The sequence below is a fragment of the Salvelinus alpinus genome, chromosome 6 (assembly GCF_045679555.1).
Source record: "Salvelinus alpinus chromosome 6, SLU_Salpinus.1, whole genome shotgun sequence".
Lineage (NCBI taxonomy): Eukaryota > Metazoa > Chordata > Actinopteri > Salmoniformes > Salmonidae > Salvelinus > Salvelinus alpinus.
In genome coordinates this window covers 15,646,857-15,663,433 of record NC_092091.1, presented here as the reverse complement: position 1 = coordinate 15,663,433, position 16,577 = coordinate 15,646,857, and the positions used below count along the sequence as shown (strand labels likewise).

General features: G+C 41.9%; 2 protein-coding genes and 1 long non-coding RNA gene across 8 annotated transcripts in view; 1 reads left to right on the top strand and 2 right to left on the bottom strand.

Moving 5' to 3' along the window:
- cadps2 (Ca++-dependent secretion activator 2) overlaps positions 1–1,687 on the bottom strand; it is a 241,951-nt gene extending 240,264 nt beyond the window's left edge. For all 6 annotated transcript variants that reach the window (XM_071405535.1, XM_071405536.1, XM_071405537.1 and 3 more), the window contains exon 1: positions 1,379–1,687. In XM_071405535.1, the coding sequence (XP_071261636.1) occupies positions 1,379–1,687 (309 nt within the window). The remainder of the gene's footprint in view (positions 1–1,378) is intronic.
- LOC139578216 (uncharacterized) overlaps positions 1,270–16,577 on the top strand; it is a 19,900-nt gene continuing 4,592 nt past the window's right edge. Inside the window, exons 1-2 of the long non-coding RNA XR_011675511.1 lie at positions 1,270–1,426; positions 1,534–1,704. This is a non-coding gene — a long non-coding RNA (uncharacterized lncRNA). The remainder of the gene's footprint in view (positions 1,427–1,533; positions 1,705–16,577) is intronic.
- Positions 12,253–16,577, bottom strand: part of slc13a1 (solute carrier family 13 member 1) — a 24,195-nt gene continuing 19,870 nt past the window's right edge. Inside the window, exons 8-15 of the mRNA XM_071405542.1 lie at positions 16,413–16,532; positions 15,280–15,378; positions 15,041–15,145; positions 14,799–14,905; positions 14,482–14,576; positions 13,549–13,710; positions 13,105–13,242; positions 12,253–12,869 (exon numbers count right to left, since the gene is read on the bottom strand). Of these exons, the coding sequence (XP_071261643.1) occupies positions 12,726–12,869; positions 13,105–13,242; positions 13,549–13,710; positions 14,482–14,576; positions 14,799–14,905; positions 15,041–15,145; positions 15,280–15,378; positions 16,413–16,532 (970 nt within the window). The 3' untranslated portion in view covers positions 12,253–12,725. The remainder of the gene's footprint in view (positions 12,870–13,104; positions 13,243–13,548; positions 13,711–14,481; positions 14,577–14,798; positions 14,906–15,040; positions 15,146–15,279; positions 15,379–16,412; positions 16,533–16,577) is intronic.

Genomic DNA, 16,577 nt, shown 5'->3' with positions numbered 1-16,577 from the left:
TGTAAGGAAGATGGACGTAGTACAGGAATGCAGCAGCGTAAGACTATGCAAACCAAGTGAACCTACTTCCCTAATCTCTCTGAGGATTCCTCCATGTGCTAATTTGGACTCAATCCCAGCGCTGGCCCTTCCCTATACCACAATGTCTCCACCAGTTGCCTCTTTCCATTGGGCTCATGGGATTTGAGGTGTTTTCATAATACAACATCAAAATCAATACAAGTGCTCCAGCGGTTCCACTTCGCTCAATGAATTACGATCCTGGGGGTTTATACATATACATATGTATTTTTTTGCCTTCATTAGAGTGCAAATCAGCCCTATTTTTTTCTCTCTTCTAAGTCAAGCAGACACCACTCTCTCTCTCTCTCTGGATGTGACCAAGATGTGAAATCCATGTCCTAATGGGCATTTCCACTAATGTGATGGCAGGTGCATATCAGAATTAGTTGCGTAGAAAATAAACAGTTGCTGGCCTGGCTCCAAGAAGAATATCTCAGAGCCGGTGAGTGAATAAAAAAATAAAAAAAATAGATTGTGAGCTTTGTTGAGAGTTTGGGCATGGCGTCAAACCAAAGTTTAGGAGTCAATGACCATATCTAAAATACTAAATTTGTCTGCAAATAGATTTAATCTGTTTTTAAGAACTCAAGAAACGTTCAATAGCCAATGTAGGCCTCTAATATTTACCATATTAAACATCCATCATTCATTCAGTTTATGTGGGAGCCAAGGATGGAGACTACACCTGCACTCAGCCCTGTCACAACAAATTAAGGTATTTGAAGATAAAAGTACAACACTCCCTCATAACTTTTAGGCTTACGTATATTCAATAATTTTGGAAAAAGCTATGAGTTGAAGATCTTCTGATATGTTATTTGCATACATGGGTTAAATGGGCAATCTGCGTAGCTACACCCATTTTTGGACTTATTTATAAATTAAAAACTTCAAGAATCATTTATGTCTCATGAGCTTAGTTCAACTGTCAAACCCCATCAGAACACAAAATATAAACTTGTTTTACTCAAATGTTTGTCAAATAAAGGAATGTAAACAAACATTGTATAGCCTTAAAACAATATTAAATCTATAATGTTGATATCATGTCAGTCCTTGGATCCATAGCGGTCTATGAATTTGAGAGTGGTTACATTTCTACAGCCCCCACTCAGCTTTAACATTACAGTGGCGGGGATTACATGTTTCAACTACCGATTGACGCTTTAAACTTGCTTCAAGTTGGGTGAAACTATTTCACCTCGCCTTGCTGGCAGTGGGGCGCAAAACTTGAAAAGAAAGCAGGTGCTTGTGATTAATTTGGCTACTTTGAAAGGTGTTCGCTATGACCGTGCGTTTATTTGCGATCACTCACCTTCTGTTGCCTGCGTGCCATATCCGTGGGTTGTTTGGCATTGAAAGGGTATGCTATACATCGCAACACAAATACATAAATCTGTAGTTTACTTTTCCGCTCAGCTTCCTCTTTCTGAAGTCTTTCTTTCTCATTTTTCTGCTCGTCTCCGACAGAAGGACTTTCGGCTTGTGGTTGGTCCGCAGGTGGTCGTTTATGTTTACCACCTTTCCCCGAGGAAGTCGAAGGCTTTTTTGGGGAGTCTTTTGGAACTTCAGTGTCCTCGTCAATTTCTCCTCCCGAGTCTTCGCTGGAGGACGGGTCTAACATGTTTTACAACAACACAGGTAAACTCCTTTTCCCCACACTGGAGCCTACGTGGCGGTCGCCGCTTCACTTGAATTGTCTATATTCCCCGGTGGTTTTTGGAGCTGTGACGACGACTCGAGTTAAATGTTTCTTGACATAAATGCGAGGGCGGAGTTTTGGGGAACGTAAGTCGAGGCAACTCGGAGGTTTTCGTTTAGTCCGCTCCTTTGAAAAGACCGTGCGAGCAGTGTGGCTGCCGATACAGTCAGAGCAGTACAGGTGGACAACCTGTAGCGTGGACAAAAAGCAACATGTGGGAGGTGCCTTTTTCTTAAAGCCACACTCAGAGGGTCGCCACCAAAACTTTAAACAGTTGCGCATCCCATAACATTTTCAAATAGCACTTGATGGAATTACATCAGATAGTACTACAAGTAGGCTGTTGAACTATTTACTGCTATATTTACTGGAAACCCGACGTTGAATTGCATTGAATTTTATGTCTGGCAGAAATTTGTGTTTTGAGTCAGGAAACTTTCCTCATGACCTCAACATGCCAGGATGTTGAATACAATTATATTGTAATGTACTTTACGGGTTGAATTTAAAGCTAGAATCCTTAGTTGTTACATCCATTTTGTTAACTTAAAGCAGTATTTTACAACGTTGTTAGATGGTTCCTCACCTTGAAAGTAGTCTATGGGTCCCAGTGGCGGCTGCTGAGGGGAGAACAGCTCATAATAATGTCTGGAACTGCCTAAATGGAATGGCATCAAACACATGGAAAACATGTATTTGATAATATTCCACTCCAGCCATTACCATGAGCCCATCATCCCCAATTAAGGTGCCACAAACCTCCTGTGATGGGCCAAGAGAATGTACAGTCGTGGCCAAATGTTGAGAATGACACAAATATTAATTTTCACAAAGTCAGCTGCCTCAGTGTCTTTAGATATTTTTGTCAGATGTTACAATGGAATACTGAAGTATAATTACAAGCATTTCATAAGTGTCAAAGGCTTTTATTGACAATTATATCAAGTTGATGCAAGAGTCAGTATTTGCAGTGTTGACCCTCTTTTTCAAGACCTCTGCAATCCGCCCTGGAATGCTGTCAATTAACTTCTGGGCCACATCCTGACTGATGGCAGACCATTCTTGCATAAACAATGCTTGGAGTTTGTCAGAATTTGTGGGTTTTAGTTTGTCCACCCGGCTCTTGAGGATTGACCACAAGTTCTCAATGGGATTAAGGTCTGGGGAGTTTCCTGGCCATTGACCCAAAATATCGATGTTTTGTGCCCCAAGCCACTAAGTTATCACTTTTTCCTTATGGCAAGGTGCTCCATCATGCCGGAAAAGGCATTGTTCGTCACCAAGCTATTCCTGGATGGTTGGTTGAAGTTGCTCTCGGAGGATGTGTTGGTACCAATCTTTATTCATGGCTGTGTTCTTAGGCAAAATTGTGAGTGAGCCCACTCCCTTGGCTGAGAAGCAACCCCACACATGAATGGTCTCAGGATGCTTTACTGTTGGCATGACAGAGGACTCACCTTGTCTTCTCCGGACAAGCTTTTTTCCGGATGCCCCAAACAATCGGAAAGGGGATTCATCAGCGAAAATGACTTTACCCCAGTCCTCAGCAGTCCAATCCCTGTACCTTTTGCAGAATATCAGTCTGTCCCTAATGTTTTTCCTGGAGAGAAGTTGCTTTTTTGCTGCCCTTCTTGACACTAGGCCATCCTCCAAAAGTCTTTGCCTCACTGTGCGTGCAGATGCATTCACACCTGCCTGCTGCCATTCCTGAGCAAGCTCTGTACTGGTGGTGCCCCGATCCCGCAGCCGAATCAACTTTAGGAGACGGTCCTGGTGCTTGCTGGACTTTCTTGGGCGCCCTGAAGCCTTCTTCACAGCAATTGAACCTCTCTCCTTGAAGTTCTTGATGATCCGATAAATGGTTGATTTAGATGTAATCTTACTGGCAGCAATATCCTTGCCTGTGAAGCCCTTTTTGTGCAAAGCAATGATGACGGCACGTGTTTCCTTGCAGGTAACCATGGTTGACAGAGGATGAACAATGATTCCAAGCACCACCCTCCTTTTGAAGCTTCCAGTCTGTTATTCGAACTCAATCAGCATGACAGAGTGATCTCCAGCCTTGTCCTCGTCAACAGTCACACCTGTGTTAACGAGAGAATCACTGACATGATGTCAGCTGGTCCTTTTGTGGCAGGACTGAAATGCAGTGGAAATGTTTTTTAGGGATTCAGTTCATTTGCATGGCAAAGAAGGACTTTGCAATTAATTGCAATTCATCTGATCACTCTTCATAACATTCTGGAGTATATGCAAATTGCCATCAGACTTTGAAAATTAATATTTGTGTTATTCTCAACTTTTGGCCACGACTGTAATCATAGTTCACTTTTCTTTGAAGGCCACTACAAAATTCAGCTAACCATACCCACCACAAGCTAGCTAACAATCAATGGAAGTGATTTGAGCATGTTTTAAAAAATGATGTCCAAATCACCTGAAACCAATTAAAATCAACTCCATATTTGGATTGATGTTAGTTAAAGCTGATTTGGCCATAAATAAAAAAATATGCTCATATGCCCCCATCACTTCTATTGTGATGGGGTGGCTAGTTACAGTAGCTGAAGTTTGTAGTAGCTGTTTAAATAACTGAACCATGGATTAGTTTATCCTGGCTGGTAGATCTATCATGGTGAGCAACCATGTAACATCAAGTTGTAAGATAGTGAACTACTCCTTTAATGATATATTGATTCTTGAAGAACATAACTGCTTCCATGAGATTACTTCAACTGTCATACCTCGTCAGAACCCAAAATGTACAGTGTACAATACATGAGGAGCACCTTCTCTTTTCATGACAGACTGACCAGGTGAATCCTGTGATCCCTTATTGATGTCACCTATTAAATCCACTTCAGTCAGTGTAGATGAAGGGAAGGAGACAAGTTAAAGAAGGGTTTTTAATAGAGGTCGACCGATTATAAGTTTTCAACACCGATACCGATTAATCGGCCGATTTAAACATTGTTATTTTATTTTTTTAAATATTTATTTATATATATTTGTAATAATGACAATTACAACAGTACTGAATGAATACTTTTATTTTAACTTAATATAATACATAAATAAAATCAATTTAGCCTCAAATAAATAATGAAACATGTTCAATTTGGTTTAAATAATGCAAATACAGTGTTGGAGAAGAAAGTAAAAGTGCAGTATGTGCCATGTAAGAAAGGTAACGTTTAAGTTCCTTGCTCAGAACATGAGAACATATGAAAGCTGGTGGTTCCTTTTAACATGAGTCTTCAATATTCCCAGGTAAGAAGTTTTAGGGTGTAGTTATTATAGGAATTATAGGACTATTTCTCTCTATACCTTTTGTATTTCATTAACCTTTGACTATTGGATGTTCTTATAGGCACTTTAGTATTGCCAGTGTAACAGTATAGCTTCCTTCCCTCTCCTCGCTCCTACCTGGGCTCGAACCAGGAACACAACAACCACCCTTGAAGCAGCGTTACCCATGCAGAGCAAGGGGAATAACTACTCCAAGTCTCAGAGCGAGTGACGTTTGAAACGCTATTAGCGCGCACCCCCCTAACTAGCTAGCCATTTCACATCGGTTACACCAGCCTAATCTCGGGAGTTGATAGGCTTGAAGCACAGCGAAGAGCTTATGGCAAAACGCAGGAAAGTGTTGTTTGAATGAATGCTTACTAGCCTGCTGCTGCCTACCACCGCTCAGTCAGACTGCTCTATCAAATCATAGACTTAGTTATAACATAATAACATACAGAAATACGAGCCTTAGGTCATGAATATGGTCAAATCTGGAAACTATCATTTCGAAAACAAAAAGTTTATTCTTTCAGTGAAATACGGAACCGTTCCGTATTTTATCGAATGGGTGGAAACCCTAAGTCTAAATATTGCTGCCACATTGCACCACATTTAATGTTATGTCATAATTATGTAAAATTCTTGCAAATTAATTACGGTCTTAGTTATTAAGAAATGGTCTAAACACAGTTCGCAATGAGCCAGGGGGCCCAAACTGCTGCATATACCCTGACTCTGCTTGCACTGAACGCAAGAGAAGTGACACAATTTCCCTAGTTAATATTGCCTGCTAACATGAATTTCTTAACTAAATATGCAGGTTTAAAAATATATACCTGTGTATTGATTTTAAGAAAGGCATTGATGTTTATGGTTGGGTACATTGGTGCAACGATTGTGCTTTTTTTTCGCAAATGCGCTTTTGATAAATCATCACCCGTTTGGTGAAGTTGAAGTAGGCTGTGATTCGATGATAAATTAACAGGCACCGCATTGATTATATGCAACGCAGGACAAGCTAGTTAAACTAGTAAAATCATCAACCATGTGCAGTTAACTAGTGAAGATTGATTGATTGTTTTTTATAAGATAAGTTTAATGCTAGCTAGCAACATACCTTGGCTCTTTGCTGCACTCGCGTAACAGGTGGTCAGCCTGCCACGCAGTCTCCTTGTGGATTGCAATGTAATCGGCCATAATCGGCATCCAAAAATGCTGATTACCAATTGTTATGAAAACTTGAAATAGGCCATGCTGATTAATCAGTCGACCTCTAGTTTTTAAGCCTTGAGACAATTGAGATATGGATTGTGTATGTGTGCCATTCAGAGGTTGAATGGGCAAGACAAAATATTTGTGCCTTTGAACTGGGTATGGTAGTTTGAATGTGTCAAGAACTGCAACGCTGCTGAGTTTCCTGTGTGTATCAAGAATGGTCCACCACCCAAAGGACATCCAGCCAACTTGAGACTACTGTGGGAAGCATTGGCATGAACATGGGCCAGCATCCCTGTGGAACCCTTGTAGAGTTCATGCCCCGGTGAATTGAGGCTGTTCTGAGGGAAAAAATGGGTGGAACTCAATATTAGGAAGGGGTTTCTAATGTTTTGTAAACTCAGTGTATAAGCTTGTTTTACGTGGTCTGCGATTGTGAGGCCGGTTGGACATACTGTCAAATTCTCTAAAAGGACGTTGGAGGGGGCTTATGGTAGATAAATGAACATTACATTCTCTAACAACAGCTCTGGTGGACAGTCCTGCAGTCAGCAGGACTGTGTAATGCATGTGTAATGCTTATGTTGTTTAATCAGCTTCTTGATATGCCACACCTGTTGTTAGGTGGATGTATTATCTTGGCAAAGGAGAAATGCTCACAAACAGGAATGTAACAAATGTGTGCACAATTTGAGTGAAATAAGCTTTTTCTGCATATGGTACATTTCTGGGATCCTTTATTTCAGCTCATGAAACATGGGTCAGTGTAGCTGAGAGCTGTGAAAGATAGACAATTAAGTGATATTGTCTTTGAGGAGTCTTGTATAAAATCCTATGTAAATTCATGAGCACCACTTTATCAAATTAGTTCTACTCTAATTAGTAGGGGACCGCTTCAACCATAGCCAATAGCTGCTGATTAGAACATGAAACAAGTTGAATCTCCAGCAATTTATATCAGTCCACTTTTTCTGCCTCCCCCATGACCAACATTCAGTTTCTTCGAGACAATATCTTATCCTTAATTTCTGGAGAAATGTAGGGCAATAAGGATCTCCTTTAACAAGTAATAGGCTACCCTTGATCCTCAAGTTTAATTTCAGCACAATTATCAACAATGTTACAATGATGCCATTATGCTACTGAACTTTAATACCATGTCAACACTCTATTTTGAAGCTGTCTTACAAAAACCATTATCAAGGATAGGCTAGTATTGAGTGAATTAAAGATGCACTATGCAGAAATTGCTCTCTACCATTTCCTGGTTGCTAAAATTCTAATAGTTTGCCTAATTTGAGTTTGTGACCTCAAGCAGTCATTTTGTAGATAACCATTGTACCATCTAAACTGCTGTACAATCTATTTTCCATAACCAAAAATATTTTATATTCAGCTGGTGTACAAAAGTAGAAGACCCAAAAACAAAACTTCAAACGGGAAGCATAGAAATAGAACAGATCTACTGCTTCTTAGACTTGCTTTCAACGGGAATAAAATACGTTTAACTCACATTTCTATGTGAGTTTGGTTGGGTCGCCCCAAAAGTGACATATTGTAGCTTTTAAACAATTGTTTTGGATTTGCATAGTTCTGCATGTTGTAGCCTGACAATACAGCTAAAACAGTTCATACTGTGATGGGGCCTGGAGTGGAAAGAGTTGGCCATGCATAAGAAATAACTCATACACTCCTAACGAAGTCTGCCCTGCTGTTGCCACGGTTACATCAGTGTCACAAGTTGAGCGCTGCATGTCCAACCTCACTGAGTGCTTGTGATAGTGAGGCCCTTCAGATATGCAGCACTCAAACCCTAGCTGAGATTCCCTGTGGCTAGTTTTGCAGCATGTTTGTGTAAACTGTGGAATAATATCTAGTACACTTGGAAGACAGGAGCTGAGTAAGAAATACAGCGCTCGTCGTGTCAACATCCATACCAACATCACTGATACCGTTAGTGCTGTCAAGACATGCGGGCTGTGTGAATCGAACTTTGTCACATGCGCCGAATACAACAAGTGTAGACCTTACCGTACAAGCCCTTAACCAACAGTGCAGTTCAAGAAGAGTTAAGAAAATATTTACCAAATAAACTAAAGGAAAAAATAATAATACGTAACACAATAACGAGGCTATACACAGGGGGTACCGGTACAGTCAGTGTGCGGGGGTACAGGTTAGAGTTCATTTGTACGTGTAGGTAGGGGTGAAGTGACTATGCATAGATAATAAACAGCGAGTAGCAGCAGTATACAAAACAAATGGAGGTGGGGAGACAATGTAGTAGTCCGGTGACCATTTGATTAATTGTTCAGCAGTCTTATGGCTTGGAGGTAGAAGCTGTTAAGGAGCCTTTTGGTTCTAGACTTGGCGCTCCGGTACCACATGCCATGCGGTAGCAGAGAAAACAGTCTATGACTTGGGTGACTGGAGTCTCTGACAATTTTATGGGCTTTCCTCTGACACGCCTATTATATAGTTCCTGGATGGCAGGAAGCTTGGCCCCAGTGACGTACTGGGCCGTTTGCACTACCCTCTGTAGCGCCTTATGGTCAGATGCCGAGCAGTTACCATACCAGGAGGTGATGCAACCGGTCAGTATGCTCTCGATGTTGCAGCTGTAGAACTTTTAGAAGATCTGGGGACCCATGCCAAATCTTTTTAGTCTCTCCTGAGGGGGAACAGGTTTTGTCGTGCCCTCTTCACGATTGTTTTGGTGTGTTTGGACCATGATAGATTGTTGGTGATGTGGACACCAAGGAACTTAACTCTCGACCCACTCCACTACAGCCCTGTTGATGTTAATGGGGGCCTGTTCGGCCCGCCTTTTCCTGTAGTCCACAATCCGCTCCTTGTTGTTGTCCTGGCACCACACTGCCAGTTCTCTGCCCTCTGCCAGTTCTCTGACCTTGCTAACTTCATTATCTTAATGTTGATTAGGCTTGTCTCATCACCTTTTGGTACTGATAGTAGTCTACCACATTAAGGCTGACATTTGTAAAAACATGTAATGCTAGGTTACATCAAATAAGGACGTGCTAACACAAATTAAATAGTAGGCTACCTCTATAGCCAAATGGCGTGTGTGTGTGTGCCTGCCTGCCTGCGTGCACCTATTTATTTGTGTGGGTGGGTACTCTGCAATGTCAGAGATGATCAGATGGCTCTAATGTTTTGATGAAACATTTTGTGGTATTGGGACACGAGGATCATTAGGTATTACTATTAGAATTCTCAAACATTTGAATATATTTATAACCCATAGCGCAGGAGCCCTGCACAGAATCTGATTATTAAATAACAAGTTTTGAGTGAAATAACATCTTCCCTTCATGGAAACAGACTTTGTTGTACTGCACCAAATTACATTGTGACACTGCAGCCACTAGATGGGGTTCTACCCCTGTGACCATGATGTTCCCATAATGTGGGCTGGAAGAATAATTGTGCGTTACCTCAGTCAAATTATGAACCAATATGTTATGTTTATTAAATCCAATTAATTCTGGCCTTCGATGAGGGAGCTAAAGTAAATGCACAAACATAACTTACAAAATATGCTTTTTGCAAGCTGTTTAATTTCAAAGACATAGCAGCCCACACCCCAACCTATCCTATATGCAACGCCTATCTATTGTTTCAGGTAAACAAACATTGTTGGCTTTAAAAATAGTCACACTATATACAGTACCGGTCAAAAGTTTGGACACACCTACTCATTCCAGGGTTTTTCTTTATTTCTATTATTATCTACATTGTAGAATAATAGGGAAGACTTCACAACTCTGAAATAACACATATGGAACCATGTAACCAAAAAAGTGTTAAACAATTCAAAATATATTTTATATTTGAGATTCTTCAAAGTAGCCAACCTTTGCCTTGATGACAGCTTTGCACACAGCTTTGGCATTTTCTGAACCAGCTTCATGAGGAATGCTTTTCCAACAGTCTTGAAGGAGTTCCCACATACGCTGAGCACTTGTTGGCTGCTTTTCCTTACCTCTGCGGTCCAACTCATCCCAAACCATCTCAATTGGGTTGAGGTCAGGTGATTGTGGAGGACAAGTCATGGTGCGGCAGGTAGCCTAGTGGTTAGAGCATTGGGCCAGTAACCGAAAGGTTGGAAGATCGAATCCCCGAGCTGACAAGGTAAAAATCTGTAATTTTGTACATGTTGGTAGAGTTATTAAAGTGGCTATGCATAGACGACAACAGAGAGTAGCAGTGGCGTAAAGAGGGGGGCAATGCAAATAGTCTGGGTAGCCATTTGACTAGATATTCAGGAGTCTTAGGGCTTGGGGGTAGAAGCTGTTTAGAAGCCTCTTGGACCTAGACTTGGCACTCCGGTACAACTTGCCAAGCGGTAGCAGAGAGAAGTCTGACTAGAGTGGCTGGAGTTTGACAATTTTTTGGCCTTCCTCTGACACTGCCTGGTATAAAGGTCCTGCATGGCAGGAAGCTTGGCCCTGGTGATGTACTGGGCCGTACGCACTACCCTCTGTAGTGCCTTGCAGTCGGAGGCAGAGCAGTTGCCATACCAGGCAGTGATGCAACCAGTCAGGATGCTCTCGATGGTGCAGCTGTAAAACCTTCTGAGGATCCATGCCAAATCTTTTCAGTCTCCTGAGGGGGAATAGGTTTTGTCGTGCCCTCTTCACGACTGTCTTGGTGAGCTTGGACCATGTTAGTTTGTTGGTGATGTGGACACCAAGAAACTTGAAGCTCTCAACCTGCTCCACTGCAGCCCCGTTGATGAGAATGGGGGCATGCTCGGTCCTCTTTTTCCTGTAGTCATCTGACCTCCTCCCTATAGGCTGTCTTGTCGGTGATCAGGCCTACCACTGTTGTGTCATCTGCAAATTTAATTATGGTGTTGGAGTCGTGCCTGGCCGTGTTGATCCGTGCTGATCTATAGACTATGAATAGCATTCTCACATAGGTGTTCCATTTGTCCAGGTGTGAAAGGGCAGTGTGGAGTGCAGTAGAGTTTGCATCATCTGTGGATCTGTTGGGGCGGTATGCAAATTGAGGTGGGTCAAGGGTTTCTGGGATGATGGTGTTGCTGTGAGCCATGACTAGCCTTTCAAAGCACTTCATGGCTACAGACATGAGTGCTATGGGTCAGTTAGGCAGGTTACCTTAGTGTTCTTGTGCACAGGCACTATGGTGGTCTGCTTAAAACATTTTGGTATTATAGACACGTACAGGGAGAGGTTGAACATGTCAGTGAAGACACTTTCCATTTGGTCAGCGCATGCTCTCAGTACACGTCCTGATAATCCGTCTGGCCTTGTGAATGTTGACCTGTTTAAAGGTCTTACATCGGCTGCTGAGAGTGTGATCACACAGTCTTTCAGAACAGCTGGCGCTCTCATGCATGTTTCAGTGTTATTTGCCTCGAAGCAAGCATAGAAGTAGTTTAGCTCGTCTGGTAGGCTCATGTCACTGGGCAGCTCTCGGCTGTGCTTCCCTTTTGTAGTCTGTAATGGTTTGCAAGCCCTGCCACATCTGAACTTCAGAGCCAGTGTAGTACGATTCGATCTTAGTCCTGTATTGACGCTTTGCCTGTTTGATGGTTCATCGGAGGTTATAGCGGGATTTCTTAAGTCTTGTTATGCTAACTATGTATTTTATTTGTTGTTTTGTTTCTTGTTTGGACCCCAGGAAGAGTTTTGTAAGCGGCTAATTGAGGATCCTAATAAAATACTAAACAAACATCGATTCAGAGTATTGGAAATCCTAGTTATTGTTGTCAAAAATAGTATTTCACTGCCTTGCTCTGTCGTTGGGGTAATCAGGGGCTCACGATCTCTGTCACGCTTCAGCATTGAAAATAAAAGACATTGTGCACAAATGAACTGAAATAAATTTGTCCTTGGAGCAACAATGTCCTGTATTTATAATACAAAAATCCATTTGCAGTACAAAAACAATGATACATATTGATTAATGACATTTATTGTAAGTATTTCCTGACAGTTGATTTCTTTATAAATGGTCTCCCCTGCCATTGTGTTAAAGGATCAGTGACAGGTCCAATAAATGAAACACTTTGGCACATGGCGAATTCTCACCTTTTAGCCCTAACTCCCTATTAGAATGGTTCCTAACATAGCCCCACCCGTCCTCCTGGGTTCTAAGCTTGAGGTGAGGGTTAGAAGTGAAACTGAAAGATACATTCTGCTATTAACCATTTAAGTATTTTCCTGACAGTGATGCTGTTATCATCAGTTATTGGAGATGTAGTGATTTCTCCTAGAAAGCTCCTGAACTCAAAACTACATTACTTATCAGCTTCCATGTTGGAAATTCAATTGGGGAACATTGTGGTAATATGGTTGTACCTTTTACTTTTCTAGTCAGATAGTACAGTGTCCAACTTCTGAAGAGTGCATGAACCCAGCATTAGATAAACATTCTGGCCCCGTATTTAGTGTTTTCCTGACTGATTTCACCATCCAGTGATGTTTGACGTGGATGGAGTAGGTGCCCAATCAGGGTAGGTATCCAGGTCAAACAGTGGAATCCCCCATGTTGTCACAGCCAATAATACTGCAAGGACACTGATTACGTTCACACCAATCCCCGCCTTCACCTGAAATGACAATACTCAAGCAGCATTAGACAAGCATAAATCCATTGTTAGCATTCATTAGCCTGGGAACCAGACCTAGTGGTACATCAACAGGCTTTGACCTGTGTACTAATGAGGGTTTGTTTTGTATACCGGGTCAACTAAACCAGAACTAGCCCTTCTGGATTCATTCAACATGGGTCTTTTGAAACTGGCTTATGTGTAGTGCATTTACTTTGAGGCGATGTGCACTCACCATGTCCATGGTGGTGAGGTGGCCGTAGGCAAACACAATGGCATTGGAAGGGTTGGATGAGGGAAGCAGGAAGGCGAAGGATGTGCAGAGGGTTGTGGGTATCAATATGTAGAGTGGGTTCACACTGATAGCTTCGGCCTGCAATTCATGGAGAATGGGAAAGAGGCATTCAGATACACGTCAAAAGAAGAGAACGTTTTTATTTTTTTATGACCGCTCTATTTCTGTATATCTATTAAAGTAGCAGATGTAGTTATTTTGTATCATCTTCATATTGTAGCTAATGATCCTCCTACTGCCGTATCCATTCCATTAACGTTTTTTTAGCCACTGAGAAATTATATTACATTACATTTAGTCATTTAGCAGACAATTTACAGTGGGATAAAGAGGAACAAAATCATTATTGCAAACAAATTATTTATAAAAGATCTATGAACGCACCAGAGGGGCAAGGATAGGGAGGAAGATGGTGATGGTGGCTGCATTGCTGGCCAGCTCTGTGACTGAGGTGACAAGGACACAGGCAATGGTGACTGTTGCTATGATGGGGAGGCTCCCCAGAGGAGATAGCAGGTTTGCCACCCAGGAGGACAGACCAGACACCTACATTTGGGACAGACAGACAGACTGTAGGAATGTTTTTAGGAACATGTGGGTGTATATCCTTCCTAATATACATTCATTCTATATTCATACAAATTACACAAAAAATTTGACCGTAGCATCAGATATCAGTGCGATAGCTACAAACTTTTGGCTGTATAAGAAGGGCATGGTCTATATGGCTGCGTTTAGACAGGCAGCCCAATTCTGATGTTTTTTTTATACTAATTGGTCTTTTAACCAATCACATCAGATCTTTGTCAGAGCTGATCTGATTGATCAAAAGACCAATTAGTTTTTTTTTTAAAGATCAGAATTGGGCTTCCTGTCAACCAAAAAATATATACAGTATATATACACATAATATCCCAATGCTCCAGGGCAGTGATTGGGGACATTGCCCTGTGTGGGATGCTGTCTTTCGGATGGGACGTTAAACGGGTGCCCTGACTCTCTGTGGTCACTAAAGATCCCATGGCACTTATCGTAAGAGTAGGGGTGTTAACCATGGTGTCCTGGCTAAATTCCCATTCTGGCCCTCATACCATCACGTTCATCTAATCAACCCAAGCTTACAATTGGCTTATTCATCCCCTCTCCTCTCCCCTGTAACTATTCCCCAGGTCGTTGTTGTAAATGAGAATGTGTTCTCAGTCAACTTACCTGGTAAATAAGGGTTAAATAAAATTGCCTAAGCATGGAATGGACTAATTTCCTTGACACATTGATTATGATATGGCTGGAGTGTAAAAGTTTTAGACAAGATGGTACCTGGGTGCCCTCAGCAAGTGCAAAGCCCCCACCAACAAGTAGGGCGACTTCCCATGGCATACAGGCCTGGAACTCTTTCCATGAGATCATGGCCTCTAGAAACAGAGAAACCAAAAGTTGAACCCTCATGAAGCCTGTTACGCTGCCACAGAAACGCAATCTGTGCAATAGTTTATACGACGACGAGAAGAAAATAGTGGGTGCACTGGGGAAACGCTTTACTGTTAATTAAATTGTAAGCAGTTATCATTTATCTTTCTTATGGGCTACCGTCTCTGTGAGTATGCCCAGGTGTAATGCTATTCGGGGTACCGTACCATATTTGATACCGTGTTTATCTGCAGAAGGCTTGTGTGCTGGCATGATGAAAAACACGAGCCCCAGCAGAAGGGCCACGGTGGCGTCACTGATGTAGCCCGCATATCTACATGAAGAGAATGAGTACATGTGCCTTTTTAGTCCCATATCACAAAATCTTTTTAAAACATGAAGTGCATGTGTTGCTGGGGAGTGACGCTGCTCTGTAAAAAGTTATAGTAGAAGAGGGTATTGAACTCACTCAGGGAGGAAGATTGAGGCCCAGCCTGGCATAAATCCAGGGTCTCTGAAGACCCACAGCGCCACCATCAGGGTGAAGATGAACGCGGTCACAACCTCCTGGGGACTGAAACAGGCCGTTAGGATTGGATGTCTTGCAATACACAGACACTCAAACAAAAGTATGCATGATCTTTCTAATCAACACAGATATTCAAACAAAAGAAAGAGGAAACAAAGTGGTAAAGCTTTAAGGGTCACCTCATAGGACCCAGCGTGTTGTAGTCCTCCTCTATGACTCTGGCTGTTGCAGTCTCTCTCTCAGAGCGCTCTCCACTAGGACGGAACAGCACCCTGAAGCTGAATGGGTTTATTGAACACATGACATTGTTGACGGAAGACATACCTGCAATGCAATTCATTTTTTCAAAGCATTCAAAAATAGTTGTGCCATTTAGGGAAAACAACTGCTTCAAACAGGACAATTAACATGACCGACAGCTAAGCGTTAATGGGGCTTCCCCCAGTTCTCTAGACCAGGGGTGTCAAACAAATTTTGCCCACGGGCCACATTCGGTTGTGACCAAGGTCCGGAGTAGCCTCATCCTGATCTCTAGCCATGTAGCGAAACAGAATGTGAGCTCGCGAGATGAGGATGGTTTGTACGAGGCTAGGTCCGGAAGGCCGCACTTAAGATGAATTATCTTTCCTCAAAATTTGCAAAACATTGTTCTTTATGCATCGATTTTTGTAATTTTTCTATGCTCCCTGATTTTCTAGCTTTTGATTAGATGACGGTTACTAATTTCCGATGCTTCCTGACTTTCTAGCCTTTGCTTCGATGACTGTTGGCAAGCTACACCGAGTGAAGAAACTATAAATCTACGTCCATTATGATTTCTGCACGGTTTCGATTTTGTTTTTAGTAATTTCTATGTCGATTTGAGGCTGGGTTTTTTTTTCAGAAAAAAAACAACGAATCAAAACCTTTTTTTACTCAAGCCCAGGATTAAATGGGCTCTTGAGTTTGACACGTGCTGTATGGATGATTAACCCATCCTCGCTTGTTGTATCATGAGTAAGACTTTAAGTTAATAAATTACTCATGCAGGCCAGTCTGCCCTGTGGTACTGGTGGTTACCTTTACAGTGACAGGCAGAGAGCCCTGGTGTAAAAGGGTGTTTGAGTGAGAAGTTAAGACATAAAAGAGTGAGTGATGGGAGGGAGGAACGGTGAGGAAAGAACACTGAACGGATAAGGTGATACATAGGGTCAAGGATGAGGCCAATTTAGGTTAACGACAATCGTGATCTGATGAAACAAGCGAGAAACTGGAATATTGAGTCAATAAAAGGTGAAATGCTCATTAACGCCTTGAAATGGTGTTTACTCACTCTGAGCCGATGAACATCCAGTGCAGCCATATCCATGACAACAGCAAAGCAATGATGCTGATTGGCAGACACAAGACGATCCAGTTTCCAAAGTTTACAGAGGTGCATTCTGGGTAAAACCTGTCAATGAATAGGGTTGAATGGAGATGTTTCAAGTTTTATTAG